This window comes from Dama dama, chromosome 6 (assembly GCF_033118175.1).
Source record: "Dama dama isolate Ldn47 chromosome 6, ASM3311817v1, whole genome shotgun sequence".
Taxonomy (NCBI): domain Eukaryota; kingdom Metazoa; phylum Chordata; class Mammalia; order Artiodactyla; family Cervidae; genus Dama; species Dama dama.
Genome location: NC_083686.1, coordinates 14,538,035 through 14,554,759, shown reverse-complemented (window position 1 = coordinate 14,554,759; position 16,725 = coordinate 14,538,035). Strand labels below are relative to the sequence as shown.

General features: G+C 41.5%; 1 protein-coding gene across 1 annotated transcript in view; it reads right to left on the bottom strand.

Annotated features, from left to right (window-relative positions):
* The window catches only part of SPARCL1 (SPARC like 1), a 50,483-nt gene that overhangs the window by 4,377 nt on the left and 29,381 nt on the right, over positions 1-16,725 (bottom strand). The window contains exons 3-10 of the mRNA XM_061145535.1: positions 15,049-15,216; positions 13,576-14,541; positions 12,044-12,113; positions 10,917-11,035; positions 10,066-10,186; positions 7,815-7,951; positions 5,570-5,718; positions 4,293-4,441 (exon numbers count right to left, since the gene is read on the bottom strand). Of these exons, the coding sequence (XP_061001518.1) occupies positions 4,293-4,441; positions 5,570-5,718; positions 7,815-7,951; positions 10,066-10,186; positions 10,917-11,035; positions 12,044-12,113; positions 13,576-14,541; positions 15,049-15,216 (1,879 nt within the window). The remainder of the gene's footprint in view (positions 1-4,292; positions 4,442-5,569; positions 5,719-7,814; positions 7,952-10,065; positions 10,187-10,916; positions 11,036-12,043; positions 12,114-13,575; positions 14,542-15,048; positions 15,217-16,725) is intronic.

Here is a 16,725-nt window from a genome sequence, read left to right as displayed (position 1 = left end):
TAAATAAAAAATAAATATAGTTGAAATATGTTTACTTGTCTTTTTCCCCCACTACAATTGCCTTTATTTTTTTGGGCTCCAAAATCACTGCAGATGGTGATTGTAGCCATGAAATTAAAAGATGCTTACTCCTTGGAAGGAAAGTTATGACCAACCTAGATAGCATATTAAAAAGCAGAGACATTACTTTGCCAACAAAAGTCCGTCTGGTCAAGGCTATGGTTTTTCCAGTGGCCATGTATGGATGTGAGAGTTGGACTGTGAAGAATGCTGAGGGCCGAAAAATTGATGCTTTTGAACTGTGGTGTTGGAGAAGACTCTTGAGAGTCCCTTGGACTGCAAGGAGATCCAACCAGTCCATCCTAAAGGAGATCAGTCCTGGGTGTTCATTGGAAGGACCGATGCTGAAGCTGAAACTCCAATACTTTGGCCACCTGATGTGAAGAGTTGACTCATTGGAAAAGACCCTGATGCTGGGAGGGATTGGGGGCAGGAGGAGAAGGGGACGACAGAAGATGAGATGGCTGGATGGCATCACCGACTCAATGCACATGAGTTTGAGTAAACTCCAGGAGTTGGTAATGGACAGGGAGGCCTGGTGTACTGCAATTCATGGCATCACAAAGAGTCGGACACGACTGAGCGACTGAGCTGAACTGAACAACTGCCCTAACTCAAGTTCTCATCAGTTCTTGCCTGGATTTACCACAAGGGTTCTCTGGCTTATCCACAATGCAACCAGAAGAATCTTTCTTAAATACAAATCCAGTGAAATCACTGCCCTGTTTAAAGCACTTTGGTGATCATCCAATACTCTGAGGATAATGTCTTTAACTGGCTTAGTAGGACCGGCATGATGTGACTTGTTTCCCCTATTAGTCTTACTTGGAAGGTTTTCCCAAAGATTCACGTGGATATATGTCAGCCCATGGTATGCCATAGGTATTCAATAAATAAGACTTCTCACCTCTGCATTGAATCCCATTTTACACACATGGAAGATGAGACTTGCTGAGGTTAAGTGGCATGCCCTAATCCGCAGAGCTCTTTAATGATAGAGTTGGAATATTTGAGCACATCTAGTTCAGAGCAAAGGAAGTTAAAATTCAGGACAACACTGGCTAAAATGTATTTTGCCCTGTGGATTTCTCAGTCCTAAGGGAGTAGAGGGTATGCTTTCAAACAGCCTTTTTTTTTTTTTTCTTTCCCCTAGCTGCATCCCAAATCAGTACTTGTTTACATGTTCTGACTGAATATTTAATATCTGCTTTATTGGCTTACTCTGTGATAAATCTTTCCTTTTTTCTAAATAACATAATCATGGCCAAACCACAGTGAACAAACAAGATCATTAGGGACTTTGCGAGTGGCTGAACTTGAAGCTCTTCCTACTTCTCCCAGACAATCAGCCCGCACAAGGCCTGAGTGGGCCCACGTGCTGAAGAGCTGCCAGAAGCTTCAAAACAAACAGTGAAGGGCAACTGGGTTCCTGAAATGGCCTCTGTTTAAATTTGCCTTTGGATCGCTCCCTTAAAATCGTGCTGTGTTAAGAGGGCGTGCATAAATATGTCCTGTCTCAGCTAAGTTTTCCCCTTGATTCTGGTAGAGGGGAGGGGGTGGGGCAGCTTGGGTACATTTTGTCTTTTTTTTTTTTCATTTTTGTCTTTTTAACATGGGAATTGGAAAAAACTGTGTTAACCCTTTTTAGGGATGTATATGAGTGTGTAAGACAGATGTTAGATATCTATGAAAGTCAAAGTGAAGTCATTCAGTCGTGTCCGACTCTTCGAGACCCCATGGACTGTAGCCTACCAGGCTCCTCCGTCCATGGCATTTTCCAGGCAAGAATACTGGAGTGGGTTGCCATTTCCTTCTCCAGGGGATCTTCTCTACCCAGGGATCAATCCCAGGTCCCCCACATTGCAGGCAGACACTTTACCTTCTGAGCCATATAGATAACATATATTCTGTGTTTATAGAATAGATGTCAGAAAGGTAATTGGCATTATTTGCTTGAGTCTGGTTTTTAACTTCCCATTAACTTCTTATGATGCTAATAGGGTGCAAACAGTATGTGGTTGCCAGTCTCCATGAGGGCCCCCAGTGATCCCCATCTCCTCTGATCTCCTCCCACACTGTGGCAGGGTTTGACTGTGTGACAAACAAAAATATGGCAGAAAAACGTCACTTCTGAGATTAGTCCTAAAAGACATTGCAGCTTCTGTCTTGGACTCTCTCTCTCTCTTTCCGTCTCTCTCTGATCACTTGCTCTGGAGGAAACCAGATACCGTGTTAGGAGCAGCACTGCGGATAGGACCACGTGGTGAGGAACTAAAGGCTCCTGCCAACAGCCATGTAAATGAGCTTCGAGCGGATCCTAAAACGTGGATCCTCAGCGTGGACCCTAAGGCAGATCCATCCAGGCAATTCTTTCAGGGATTCCTGATCCTCCGAAACTGGGAGAGAGGTTTTAAACTTCTAATTTTTAGGGCAATTCGTTATGCAAAAAGTAGGCAACTAATACACAGAGTGAGGTGCTTCTTCATTGCTTGCTCATTACAATTATGCTTATGTTACCAGGCTTCTCTGGTGGCCCAGACAGTAAAGAATCTGCCCGCAATGCAAGAGACCCGGGTTCAGTCCCTGCATTGGGAAGATCTCCTGGAGAAGGGCATGGCAAGCCACTGCAGTATTCCTGCCTGGAAAATCCCATGGACAGAGGAGCCTGGCAGGCTACAGTCCATCTGTTCTGAGTCAGACGTGACTGAGCAACTAGGCTTTCACTTTCAGGTGCTTATTCATTCCTGGCTCACTACAGTTGTGTTTATCTCATAGAAAAACATTGTAGAGAAATGCTTATCTGTTTATCCATAAATGACTAAATCCTCATATTCCAACTCTTTCTTTCCAATGTCAAGGCATCACACATGTGCATGAAGAATATTTTTAAAGTGAAGGTCCCACAGATTCCCTCTTTTGGGGAAACTCTGACCTTTGATGAACTTACTTTATTTTACTTTTTGGTTGTATATTTATCCTACATGTATGTATGTTGTGAACATATGGGTCAAACCTCTGCTTTAGAGATTTGATGTTCATCGTTGATTTATATTCTGCAAGCAGATTTGATTGCTCATTTTGGACTGTTTTTCATATCTTGATTATTAAAAGCATGGTTGCTCAAAAAAAATTGACTGTAACTTAGGAAAAGAAAAGGAAGTACATTAAGACATAACCTAGCAAAATAAATGTCTAAATTTAAATTCCTCCACTGCAGGAGGAATTCCTTTTGGATTAAAGGAGTTATATCTGGGCACAACTGGTGAAAATCTTTCGTGTTGGTAATAAATTCTAAGATTCTTCTGGCATCTCTGATTTTCAGAATCAAGCTTGCTGTTTTACCCTTCATGTTGTTGTTGGTCAGACACCAAATTGTGTCCACCTCTGTGACCCCATGGACTGCAGCACACCAGGCTTCCCTGTCCTTTACTATCTCCCGGAGTTTGCTCAAACTCATGTCCATTGAGTTGGTGATGCCATCCAACCATCTCATCCTCTGTCGCCCCCTTCACCCTCAATCTTTCCCAGCATCAAGGTATTTTCCAAAGAGTCAGCTCTTCGCATCAGGTGGCCAAAGTATTGGAGTTTCAGTTTCACATGCAATGTTTAAAGTTTGGTCTAATATTCAAATTAAGGAAGGATATAAAATCCTTCCTTCCTTGCTCAGAAGGGTAGTCTTCTGAGATTTGGTTCAGCTCTCAGAGTTCACATCACTTTCTTAGGCTTAGCCAGTTTCTGAGACCTCAATGCCCTTATCTCTTTTTTTTTTTTCTGGGGACAGAGGGAGACAGGGAGCCCTTAACTCTTAAATATTCACCCTTGCTACCCTTTAGAACAGGTGACTCAGTGGTTTAAAAAAAAAATCCAGTGCAGGAGACGTAGGAGAACTAGGTTTGATCCTTGGGTCTGAAAGATCTGGAGAAGGGAATGGCAACTCACTCCAGTATTCTTGCCTGGAAAATCCCATGGACAGAGGAGCCTGGTGGGCTACAGTCCAGGGGTTCACAAAGAGTCAGACATGACCCAGTGACTGAGCACACTGGCAGACGCTTTGGAACAGAGGTTAAGAAATGACCTTCAGTGACAGCAGTTCTACCCAGGACACTGCTGCCGTGTGGCTTCTAGGCTGCAGTCTGAACACACAGCAAGCAGGACCTCTCTGGGAACTGCAGGGCTTAGGGCTTGTCTGGGGGAGGAGCACACGTCTCTCCCTGGACTGATGATCAATTTACCTTCTTTAATTTCAAAGCAGTGGCCCCACTCCTGCAAGGTGATGTGCTTATCCTTGTTGGGGTCACACTCTTCAAAGAAGCGCGTTATGCAGTGTTCCATGGGCACGAGAGATGCTCGCAAAGGCGCGAGCTCAGAGTGGGTCAGGACCCTGCGACGAGACAAATGGCAGCCAGTTAACCGAGTAATTGACGTATGAAAAGTGGACTCTTCCAATCACCAAGGGCATTTTTCTTCCACAAGGTTGCCAAGGATGGCAAATATATAGTACGTTCATGAAAAGCTACAAATGAAATAAACTATTTATGGGTAAGATGCAGCTTTTTGAGTGTCAATGCATAAGGTTTCCTTCTTCACTAGAAACTGTCCTCCCTCCACCCTAAATTTATCCGGATGCACTTCAAGAATCATGTTTATACAACCTAGCTCTTACCACCGGCCATACCCAATTGTTCCAGATGTAGGCATTTGACCCAAGTGGGGTCCATCAGAGTATCTTGCAAATTTAGGATTGAGAATGAGAAAGAGGGCTTCCTTGTTGGGTCAGTGGTAAGCAGTTGGCCTGTTAGTGCAGAAGACACGCATTTGATCCCTGATCTGGGAGGATCCCGCATGCCGGGAAGTAGTTAAGACTGTGCACCACAACTATTGAGCCTGTGTTCTCGAGCCTGGGAACTGCAGCTACTGAACCCACAAGTCCTAGAACCCGTGGTTTGCAACTAGAGAAGCCACTGCAATGAGAAGCCTGTGTACCACAACTGGAGAGTAACCCCCACTTGCCACAACTAGAGAAAAGCCCATACAGCAACAAGACCCAGCACAGCCAAAAATATGAATAAATAAATAATTAAAAAAAAAAAAAAAGAATGAGAACGAGTTGGGACTTCCCTGGTGGTCCAGTGGCTAAGACTTCGAGTTTGCAGTGCAGAGGCCCGGGTTCTATCCCTGGTCAGGGAACTAGATCCCATATGCTGTGACTAAGACGGTGCAGCCAAATAAAGAAATATTTTTTCAAAAAATGAGAAAGACTTGAAGGAGTCTCTGTGGGTGGGGGGGTGCTGGACCCTAACAAGTGAACTAGGAAGCAGAGGTGTGGCCATATTCTGTTATTTTCAAAGCAGCTTTGTATGTAGACTCCTAGCCATATTTGTTTGGCATTTCTGTGTTCTACAAGGGATAGTGGGAAGTTTCCTAAATCTGTTGAGAATTCTCTTGGTTTAAACAACTAGCCATTACATCAGGGACATGACCAAGTGATGGGGAGGTGGACACTTTTTACCTGTCCCGAGGATGCTGGTCCAGTTCACTGAACTGCCAGTGCACAGGATACACATACATGTGGTAGTTTTTCTTAAAGTCTCTTAAGAGAAGGTCAATGGAATGGTCCCCAGCCAAGAGTCTCTTTTCATCCAGGTAAATTTTCTTGACCTTTGGAAGGGAGATGATCATCAGAGAATCAGACAAGTGTAATGGAATTATCACTTGCTAAACTTTACTTGAAGAGTCATTCTAACATAACAGAGGAAAACAAACCCAGAATGTTATTTGAGAATAAATTACATGCCTTCTAATTAATCAACACTACAGCCTTTCTACATAGAATAATAGCTAACAGTAAAAAAATCCTGTGGTTCTCAAAGAAATTTAAACCTTTTTTTGATGTTTTAACCAAATAATGTCCATGATGTTTCTTAAAACAATGAGAAGGTTTGAATGAAAAGGGCTGAACTGATCTAGGCACTTAGTTGGTGAAAAGTCCTGCTCTTCCTGATTGGCATGACTTAATCCTCTAAGTCAGTGGTCCCCAGACTTTACGGCTTCAGGGACAGGTTTCATGGAAGACAATTTTTCTATAGACCCAGAGGAGGGAAAGGTTTTGGAATGATTGGTGGCTCAGAGGGTAAAGAGTCTGCCTGCAATACAGGAGACCTGGGTTCAATCCCTGGGTCAGGAAGATCCCCTGGAGAAGGAAATGGCAAACTACTCCAGTACTCTTGCTTGGAAAATCCCATGGACAAAGGAGCCTGGCGGGCTACAGTCCATGGGGTCACAAAGAGTTGTACACGATTGAGAGATTAATGCTTTCATTTCATTTTCAAACACATTACCTTTATTGCACACTTTATTTCTAGTATCATACATCAGCTCCACCTCAATCATCAGGCATTAGATCCCAGTGGTTGGGGACCCTGGTTGAAGTATTTCCATCCTGTGTCTGTTTCGTCTTAAGTTAGTCTTGGTGTGATGCCATGTGGTATCTCCACTGAAATTTCCCTGTTTGGTATCTAATGTTTTTTACCTCAAGCACCACCTGGGAAGCCCCATAGTTATATACACATACATGGGCTTCCCAGGTGCCACTAGTGGTAAAGAACCCACATACCAAGTTAGGAAATGAGGGAGACAAAGGTTCGATTCCTGGGTCAGGAGTATCCTCTGGAGGAGGGCATGGCAACCCACTCCAATATTCTTGCCTGGAGAATCCTACAGACGGAGGAGCCTGGTGGGCTATGTGTGGTGCATGGGGTCACAAACAGCTGCACATGACTGAAGTGATTTAGCATGCATGTATATAACTATATATTGTCTCTTTGCCTAGAATATAAGTTCGTGAAGCCAGAGATTTTTTGCTTGGTTCACTGCTGTATTGTGCGTGCTAAGTCACTCAGTCGTATCCGACTCTTTGCGAGCCCATGGACTGTAGCCCGCCAGGCTCCTCTGTCCTTGGGATTCTCCAGGCAAGAATACTGGAGTGGGTTGCCATGCCCTTCTCCAGGGGGTCTTTCCAATCCAGGGATCAAACTTGGGTCTCCTGCGACTCCTGCATTGCAGGCAGATTCTTTCGCTCTGAGCCTCCAGGGGGTTCCTCTTTGTTGTATTTCTAGCATATAAATCAATTCCAGGTACCTGGTATACACTCAATAACTATCAGATGATAGTTTTCCTCCAGGAACTTCTAGAACCAATATTCTGCCCTTTTCCCTCTTAATATATTACTGACATTGTTAATAATGGATTTATCAGAGGATGAGATGGTTGGATGGCATCACCGACTCAATGGACATGAGTTTGAGTAAACTCTGGTGATGGACAGGGAGGCCTGGTGTGCTGCAGTCCTTGGGGTCACAAAGAGTCAGACACGACTGAGCGACTGAACTGAACTGAACTGATCTTATATCATAAATCTGTGTCTGGCCTATGAGGGCAAGAAAGAGGTTTAGATTTAAATAATATGTCTGGGCCTGAAGATATGAACACTGAATTGAGGTCAGTAGAACTTGCTCTGGGTTATAAGTTCCAGAGCCCTTGCTAAGGCCCCTGCCCTGTGTGTAGGAATTGGGGGGGGGGGGTTTGGCCGTGTCCCAAACTTTGGGGCATGAACAATGACCTCTACTATTCTGTTCATCCATATGTATCAACCAGGTGTGGTTTTGCAGAGGAAGGTAACCCCTCCCCCTGCCTCCTCTCGCCCCATACCTTTTTCCCCGGTAGACAGACGGGGTAGCTGACCGTGGATAACTTACTTTATTTCTCTGCTTCTCATTCAGATATCCAGAGTGTTCAGGGTTAGGTTCATAAAGCTGCACAAGGATATTCTTGAGCCAGTCTCTCATCCTTAGAGGAAACTGGGTCACTTCGAAGTCCGTACAAGCAGGAATAGCTGTTCCCAACAGAAAGTACACTGATTTTAATTTTGAAGTCTTACTCCTGTCCCAGGAAAAATCCTCATAACAGGATGCTTAACACCTTCCGGTGACTGATAGCATCCTCACTGGTCCTCCGTCACAACAGTGGTCCTTTATCCTGCTGCCGAAACACAATTGCCAGGAGCATTGTAAAGCCATACCAGAAGCCAGTGGCCTTTCAAAGATTTGATTGATCTGGCGTGGAGCCTAGGAATCAGGATGCTTTAAAAGCTCCGTAAGTAATTGTGATGTGCAGCCAGGGCTGAGAACCACTGCTCTAGAATCAGAGAGTGGAATTCAGAGGTGGAGGTCACAAGAGTTATTTATTAGGAGAAAAGAGAAAAAGGTAGAAGTCAGCTAATACTGTGATAATAATGTTAAATCTTGACTTAAAGGAACATTTTTTTTTCAGGTATAATTGACATACCACCCTGTATGTTTAAGGCGTATAGCATAGACTTTACATATATATTGTGTAATGGATAGCACAGCAATTTTGGTTAACATTCGTAACCTTGTATAGTGACCTCCACTTTTTACTTCTTCCTGGTGAGAACTTTCAGGATCTACTCTCTTAGCAACTTTCAAATATATTAGACAGCATAATATTATACCATTATGTTGTATATCACATCAAACATTTATTTCTCAATCCTGCTACATGTCCCATACAAGTTGGCAACTGAACTCTGCTCATCTCAGTCTCTCTGGGGCTCAGGGTGGGGGAGATGCCACCATCTCAATACCATCTCAACACGAGGTGAAGGGAGCTCATACACCAGCTCATTAGTCTTTTTCTTTTAAAGTCAGATCTGATCTTTTTTTTTTTTTTTTTTTTAAGAATTTTTTGGGATGTGGTCCATTTTTAAAGTCTTTACTGAATTTGTTGCAATATTGCTTCTGTTTTACGCTTTGATTTTTTGGCAAAGAAGCATGTAGGGTCTTAGCTTCCCAATCAGGGACTGAACCCTCACCCTTTGTATTGGAAGGTGAAGTCTTAACCACTGGACCCTCAGGGAAGTCCCCATATACCAGCTCTTGAATGCTCTGCCCAGAACTCACATGGATGATTTTTGCTCAGATTTCACTGGACAAAGCAACTCATATGGCTGCATCTAACATCAAGAGGGCTGAGAAACTGACTCCTCTTGTGTGTCCGGAAGGACAGGAGAGGTTAGTGAGCACTGCCCATGTGGAGAATCATTTAGTGACCAGAAGATGCAAACACAATTGAGAATATCCTGGGGAAGGAAGACAATTTTTAAAAGAGTCTGGAAGAATAAGTTGTCGTTAAAACTTCTTGGCAGAGTTTAACTTGGGAAGAGGGCAACTAATTTAACAAAATTCCAATGATTCATCTCAGTTATTAAGTGGATAACATTATCATAGTGGTTCTGAATGTTGGGTGCACATTAGAATTGTCTAGGTTACTTTGAAAACAAATGGAAGAACAATGCCAAGGTTCCAACTCAGTCCAATTAAATCAGAATCACTTATGGTTAAAGCCTGGGAATTATTCTTCTAATTTTTATTAAACATTTTTATTTTATTTATTTTGGCTGTGGTGCAAGGCACACGGAATCTTAGTTCCCCAATTGTGGATGGAGCCTGCGTCCTGGGCATTGGAAGCATGGTGTCCCAGCCACTGGACCACCAGGGAAGTCCCCATTCTTCTAATTAAAAAAAAAAAAAAAAAAAGCCTTCCCAGTTCTCTTCATATACAGCCTGGATTCAGAACGACATTAGATTTTGTTGTTCATGTTGTCTGCATAGATATGAGTGCTCTGCTGTGCTGTGCTTAGTCACATAGTCGTATCTGACTCTTTGAGACCCCATGGACTGTAGCCCACCAGGCTCCTCTGTCCATGAGGTTCTCCAGGGAAGAAGGGGGTAGCCATGCCTCCTCAAGGGGATCTTCCCAACCCAGGGATTGAGCCAGAGTCTCCTGCATTGCAGGTGGAGTCTTTATCAGCTGAGCTATCAGGGAAGCCCATTTATATATATGAGTACATATGTACATATATTTTTGATTCAGGTTCACCCCAAACTGTTTTGGCAATGGTAGCTGGCAGGAGTGATGGACTCTTACATTTGCAGGCTCCAAAGTAATCCAGCTGCAGTTGGTGCCCCTTTTTGGTCCCCTCCAGTCTGCACTTGGTAGCAAAGAGATGACAGGAGCTGGCGTAGGTCTGATTGTCAGTTCCACAAACCTAGGAGAGATAAGCATGAGAAAAACCTCAAGTTGACGGATGTCCATTGGGAAAATACTCTGCCCTTAAAGGCTGTTTAACCAACTGCTGAGCCAAAAACGTGGTCAGCTAGGGGATGCTATTAAAACCATAACTACCCCATCAGGCCCCCCAAAATCAACTAACTTATACCCACAGTGATGACAATTTAGCTCTAGATAAATGCAGAATAAAAACTGCAGATGATTCCAAGGATAGAATGAGTTTCAAAATGAATCCTACATCAATGCCATTATTATTTGGGAGCACAGTGGCAATTCTTTGATTTTGTTGGCATTTGTTTCTCTTGGCTATTATTTAAATATTAGATGATAACTTCTTTTTAAACTTAATTTAAACTTAAATATTAGATGATAACTTCTTTTTAAACTTAATTTAAAAATTTTTGACTGTGCTGAGTCTTCACTGCTGCCTATGGGCTTCCTCTCGTTGCAGCGAGTGGAGGCTGCTCTCTAGTTGCAGTGCAAGGACTACTCATCGTGGTGGCTTCCCTTGTTGATGAGTTGAGTTGCTCTATGGCATGGGGATGAGGAAGCTTCCCAGTTCAGGGATTGAACCTGTGTCCCCTGCATTGGCAGGTGAATTCGTAACCACCGGACCGCCAGTGAAGTCCATTTCAATTGCAAATTACTTTCATTCAAATCACCCTACCATTTGATGTCCCTTAAAGAGCATTTTGTAAAATACTTACTTGGTCAAGGAGTTTTGTAGGAGGGCAAGATGCGGGATCTTGGCAGACACAGTGGGGTTTTCCATGTTGATCAGCCTTGCAGATGTGTCCCCGTTTGCACTGGAAGCTCAGGCAAGAATCTAACAGAAAAATTTGGACGGGAAACATGGACAAAGCTAAATTGAGTACGTAAACTCAGATTCACCCAGATAGTTCCATTTTCATGAATAAGAGAAAATTTGGGGAAACATTAGAAATTAAAAACAATTTTTTTAGAGGAGTATAATGATTTTACAATGTGTTAGCTTCTGCCATACAGCAAAGTGAATCAGCTGTAGGCTGCATAGATCCCCTCCCTCGTGATGAATGTGTTGGTTTCCAAGTGGGACTCTCTGGTATGAGGTTATTTTACACAATAGGCTAGATTTCTATGCAGTTTGGATTGGGGATTTAAAAAGAACAAACAGTTCTTCTTGGCCAGCCTGTAATGGTCATAGTCTGACATCTACAATGCCATGCTGCACAAATTGGTCAAAAGTTAAATAAGCCATGAGAATTTTATCGGTTGAAATTTAAAATTTTGTGATTGGGGTGTGTGACTGAGATTGAAAGTGTTAGTCACTCAATTGTGTCTGACTCTTTGTGACCCCATGAACTGTACTGGACTCCACTGTCCATGGAATTCTCTAGGCAGGAAGACTGGAATGGGTAGCCATTCCCTTCTCCAGGGAATCTTCCTGACCCAGGGATCAAACCCAGGTCTCCTACACTGCAGGCTGATTCTTTACCATCTGAGCCACTGAGGAAACTCAAAGATTGAGATTAGATCTTAATTAAATATGGAATCTAAATTCTTAAGTTATGGGTTTGAGTGTCAATAAGGCAGAATTAATGCTTCTTCAAAGCAAAATGATTTCGAGAAAAAGAATTCTACCAGTAATATTGCAACTGGACTTTCAGTTGGTAAACTCAGTTACCACAGTTGTCTATCAAATGTGCACAGGAGAATGTTGACAATTTATGGGAGCATTTCCTAGGGGAAGAGTTGGGAGAGAAAAAATTCTGATGAAGGGATGGGGATAGCCCAGCATGGCCCATTCCATCTCTCCCCTGATACAGTCGTAGACAGTGGCTTAGCGCATTCTCACCGACACTGTGCACCCTCGTGTCACTCTCAGTTGAACTCTCATCTTTCTGTGAGCTCTCTGCTTTCTTGGCCTGTATAATAACAAAAGCAGAAGTGGAAGTCTGTTTAGAGGAAAGCTGTGCCATTATTTATATTTTCACTGTGCATTCCTTCACAGATCTTTTCATACCTCAATCATTTTATTTTACTTTAATTATCATTAAAAAATGTTTTTCTTAGCCACACTGCATGGCATATGAGATCTTACTTCTCTGACCAGGAATCGAATCCACGCCCCTTGCATTGGCAGCACAGAGTGTTAACCACTGGACACCAGGGAAGTCCCTGCCCCAATCATTTTAGATCTCAGAGGGAGACACGAGCCATAGCGGTGGAAAGAGACAGTAGCCCTTTGAAAACAGGATTTGTTTCTATCTTTATTAACTGGGTTCAGTTATAATTGTCTGGGGTTACCCAGTAAAAGTTGGAACCAACACCAGAAGCAAAGTTGGAACCTCCTGCTTTGGTTTGGGAAGACAGTAGAAATGTGGTATCACCATGCGATCCTCTTAACACACGATTACGTCAGTAATCTCTATGAAGCTGTTGGGAAAAGCTTCTTACCAGGTTTCTAAAATGTAAGAAAACTCCTAACTTAGAACGGCAGCAGAGTTCTCAGGAATCAAAATTACTGTCTACCTTGCCCACCAAAAAACTGTATCAGGTGCTTCTAGTGGGTGCCTGCCAGGGTTTTGCATGAAAGCTCCAAATGATTAAACAACCAAATAACAGTATGTTTCTTCCTTTCCCCCTCCCTGTTGCTATTCCCTGATTTTGGTGCATGGCTGCTTAATAAAGTTGTGGCTGAAGTCTTTGTTCGTTGCCTATAAGCTAAATCAACAAACATTGCTGGATCTATTATGTTAGAGGCATTTTGCAAGATATTGGTGATTCAGCCTGACTATGACCTAGTGTCTGCTCTCAAGGCATGAAAGCAGCTGTTGTCACGTCTCCCATCCCGCATATCTATTAGAATTTACCTTTCTAGTTAGCACCAGGAACTTTCAGCTGCCAGTATCTGCATCTCGGTGCCTGAAAACCCATGATACTCTAGAAGGCTTTCTCAAGGATAGATTGGAAATACTTGGAAATTGACACCTCTCTTAGTAAATTTCAGCTTGTGTAAAAGCCATAGCTCCTTCACTCTCCAAATTCAATAATTCAGAGAAACCTGCTTTACATGGTTTTACTGATGTACCACTGATTACCTTCCTTTTCTTCCCTGAATCCCTTCTCCACTCCTCTTTGTCCTTGTACCTCTCAAACAAACTGCACTAAAATCCAGGGTCTCTTCTAGGGGAACCCAAATAAAACAGGCATTTTCAGGCTAATGATGGAGATACAAAGAAAAATACATAATTATCAGATATTTTACTAAGGTACTGAGAGATAAGCACAGAGATTGCAAGAGCACAGAGAAAGGTCATGGCTATTTTTTTTTTTTTTATAAAGCTAACCACTTTATCAGACAAGCATCATTGAAAATAATCTCACCTGTTGGTTTCCTACAGGTTCACTGGTCTCTACGTTCTCATTCTCTTGTGCTTCTTCCCTTTCCTCCTCATGCTTGGTGTGATAGTAAATGGACTGAGCTCTTTCATTCTCCAGGAACTCCTCGCTTGGGATGAAGTAGTCCTCACTTGCATTGTGTCTGGGGCCATCATCACTGTCATCCTTAGCCCCATGATTTCTGGCCATGATGTTACCACCATCAGTAGGCTCCACCAGTAAAGGCTCAGAAAGGGTCTTTTTATCCATCTCCTCATGGTTGCTGATAACTTCAGGGCCAGGCTTTCCTTCTTGGCTCTGCCATTCTGTATCTTGACTGGGCTTATCAATTTTTGATGCAGTTTCTTCTTCCATTTCTGCATTGGTGTTTTCCTCTTCTTGTTCTCGGCTACCCTGTTCAAGTTCCTCTTTCTGCATCTTGCTTTCTTGAGTTGGTTGATAGGATTCTTCCAAAACAGCATCAGATTGGGTACTGTCTTCTTCTTGCTCATTGTTAGAAGGCTCCTTGGGAACCTCTGTCTCCTGTTCTTCATCATCATTGTGGGTACCAACTTCACCTGGCTCTTTTCCTCCTTCCTCTTCCCCATTTGTGTCCTGATCTTGGTTTCCTTGATCACTTAGGTCTTGACTGTTCAACTGAGGATGGGAGTCATCTACAGGTTGTTCTTGGTTTTCCTCTGTCTTTGTGATGCTTTCTTGTTGGTTAGAATCTACAATGGAACTAACATCATGAGCAAGGAAGCTCTCTGGGAGTTTCTCCTCTTGAGGTTCACTCATGTCTTCTTTTAGGTCCGATGTGCCTTCAGGTGGTGAATACTCCGAATTCTCGGTTAAGTCACTTTCAGTTTTCTCTTGGTCCTGTAATCCCAGATTTTGGTTGTAACTCTCTTCCTGATCTTCTGACTGATCATGGTTTTCCTCCTCTGACTTGAGCACTGAAGATTTTTCAGGCTGAAAAGAAAAAAGTTTATTCTTGAAACAAGTGATAATGTTATATCCACATCATATTTGCAATTCATAAGCAACATTGAATAGTCATTATTCTTTTTTTCCACACAATGTCTTATAAACTTATTTATGATGTTTTTCACATTCAACAACTGTGAGTTTAACCTGAATTTGAATTTTGTGAAACATAAGAATTATGTACCACTTCAGCCCAAGAAGTAAAACTCATTAATCCTCACAATTCTTTTAGAGATTGGAGGCAGCTGATATGATCATTATCTTTTTTTAAAAAACTTTTCATTTTATATTGGAGTACAGCCAATTAACAATGTTGGGATAGTTTCAGGTGGACAGCAAAGGGACTCAGTCATACGTATACATGTATTTCTATGATCATCATCTTAAAAAAATTAAACTTAGAGTGAATAAGGTAGTCTGTTTAACCATGCTTTAAAATTGAGGCCTTTGGAAACTGAAAACATTGTACTAGTACAACCATATTCCTTTTACCTTAAGATGGGAATGGTCTTCTATGGATGTTGCAGTTTCCTTTTCATTTTCTGCATCTTCAACCTCTACAAGAGGGATTGCAGTGTGCTCGGATGTTTCAGCCTCTTGGAAGGAACTCAAGGAGTCAGCAGTTGGGTTGGAATGATCAGATAGGAACCTTGCTTGTGTCTGAAAAAACAATTAAAAACTGATTTGTGTTATTCATGCCTAGATGTTAATGTTTAAAATGTCTAGTTATCTTTTCTTGTCATCATTGTTAGTAGTAACATATTTCATTTGTAACATCAGCTAAAAGATACTCTCTAGAATTTTTAAAGATATAAGAAAACAGTCAGAATATGATCTTAAGTGAAAACAAAATCCCAATCATGACTAAGAAAAAGTTACATTGCAGAGACTAGGGGAAAATAGGGCAAAATGATCTCAAGAATAGCAACTTTTGACTTTTGGAATTATTTTCAAATTATTTCCAAAATAATTTTCTGAATTATTTCAAACTTTTACAAAGCATTTAAACTTCGTGATTTTGAAAACTCTTTAGCATAAAGTCAGATTGAAGTCAGTTTAATCATAGGTTATCATTGCATTGAACATTTTCTTAAGTTAACTTATAGGTTATAACTTGTAACTTAAAGGTTATATATAAATTATATAACTTATCGTATAACTTATAAATTATAAGTTAACTTATAAGTGCTCACTGATAATTAGAAGAAAAAGTTATAAATCCTTTATTCTGTATTTATATATTTTTGTAACACTATCCATCTTATATCCATTGAGAAATCAAGTATAACAGTAAAAAATAATTAAATCTTAAACTAATTAATAAACTATATGAAACAGGATGCCAGGTCTAGTAGGGTTTAATAGCTATTGAATATTGTTTCCTCTAGAGGAATGGTTCTCTTTCTAGCAAGATTGGAGGCATAGATGAAGAGTTGGGCAGTGAGGCTTGATGGGAAAGTCAAACAACTGGACGTAGAGCCAAGAGACCTCCCTTCAAGTTTTGACTGTGCTATTTACTATCTGTTGGTGGTTTGACAAATTGTTCATCTCTACTTTCTCATCTCTTAAGGTGCAATGAGCAGAAATATCAAGATAAGGCTAAGTATATAACACATTTCCTGAATTTTAAAGGGATAATCCTAGTGAAAAATCACTATAGCCAGTAGTAATATCCTACAGTGGTAATAATATGAACTGTCTGGTATCTTAGGCAGGTATTTATCACAGATCTTTATCAGAGAGATACTGTGGACATTCAGATATCAGACAGGTCCAAGTGTAGGTATAAAACTCAGATTTTATTTGAATTGACTCGTCTACTCCATTAGTAGGTCCTATATTGTTGATTGTATAATATAAAGAAATATATAGTGTATGAGGTTTTTTGAGATGTGGCTTCCTCTCTTGCTTATTACCTTTTCAACTAAAAGGGATGATCATATATTTGAATAAAGTATCCAGAGAAACCGTTTTTAAAAAAGATTTTTTATGTGGACCATTTTTTAAAGTCTTTATTAAATTTGTTACAATATTGCTTCTGTTTTGTGTTTTGGTTTTTTGGCTGCAAGGCATGTGAGTTCTTAGTTCCCTGACCAGGAGTTGAGCCTGTACCCCTTGCATTGGAAGGCAAAGTCTGAAACACAAGGTGGTGGTGATTCAGTTGCAAAG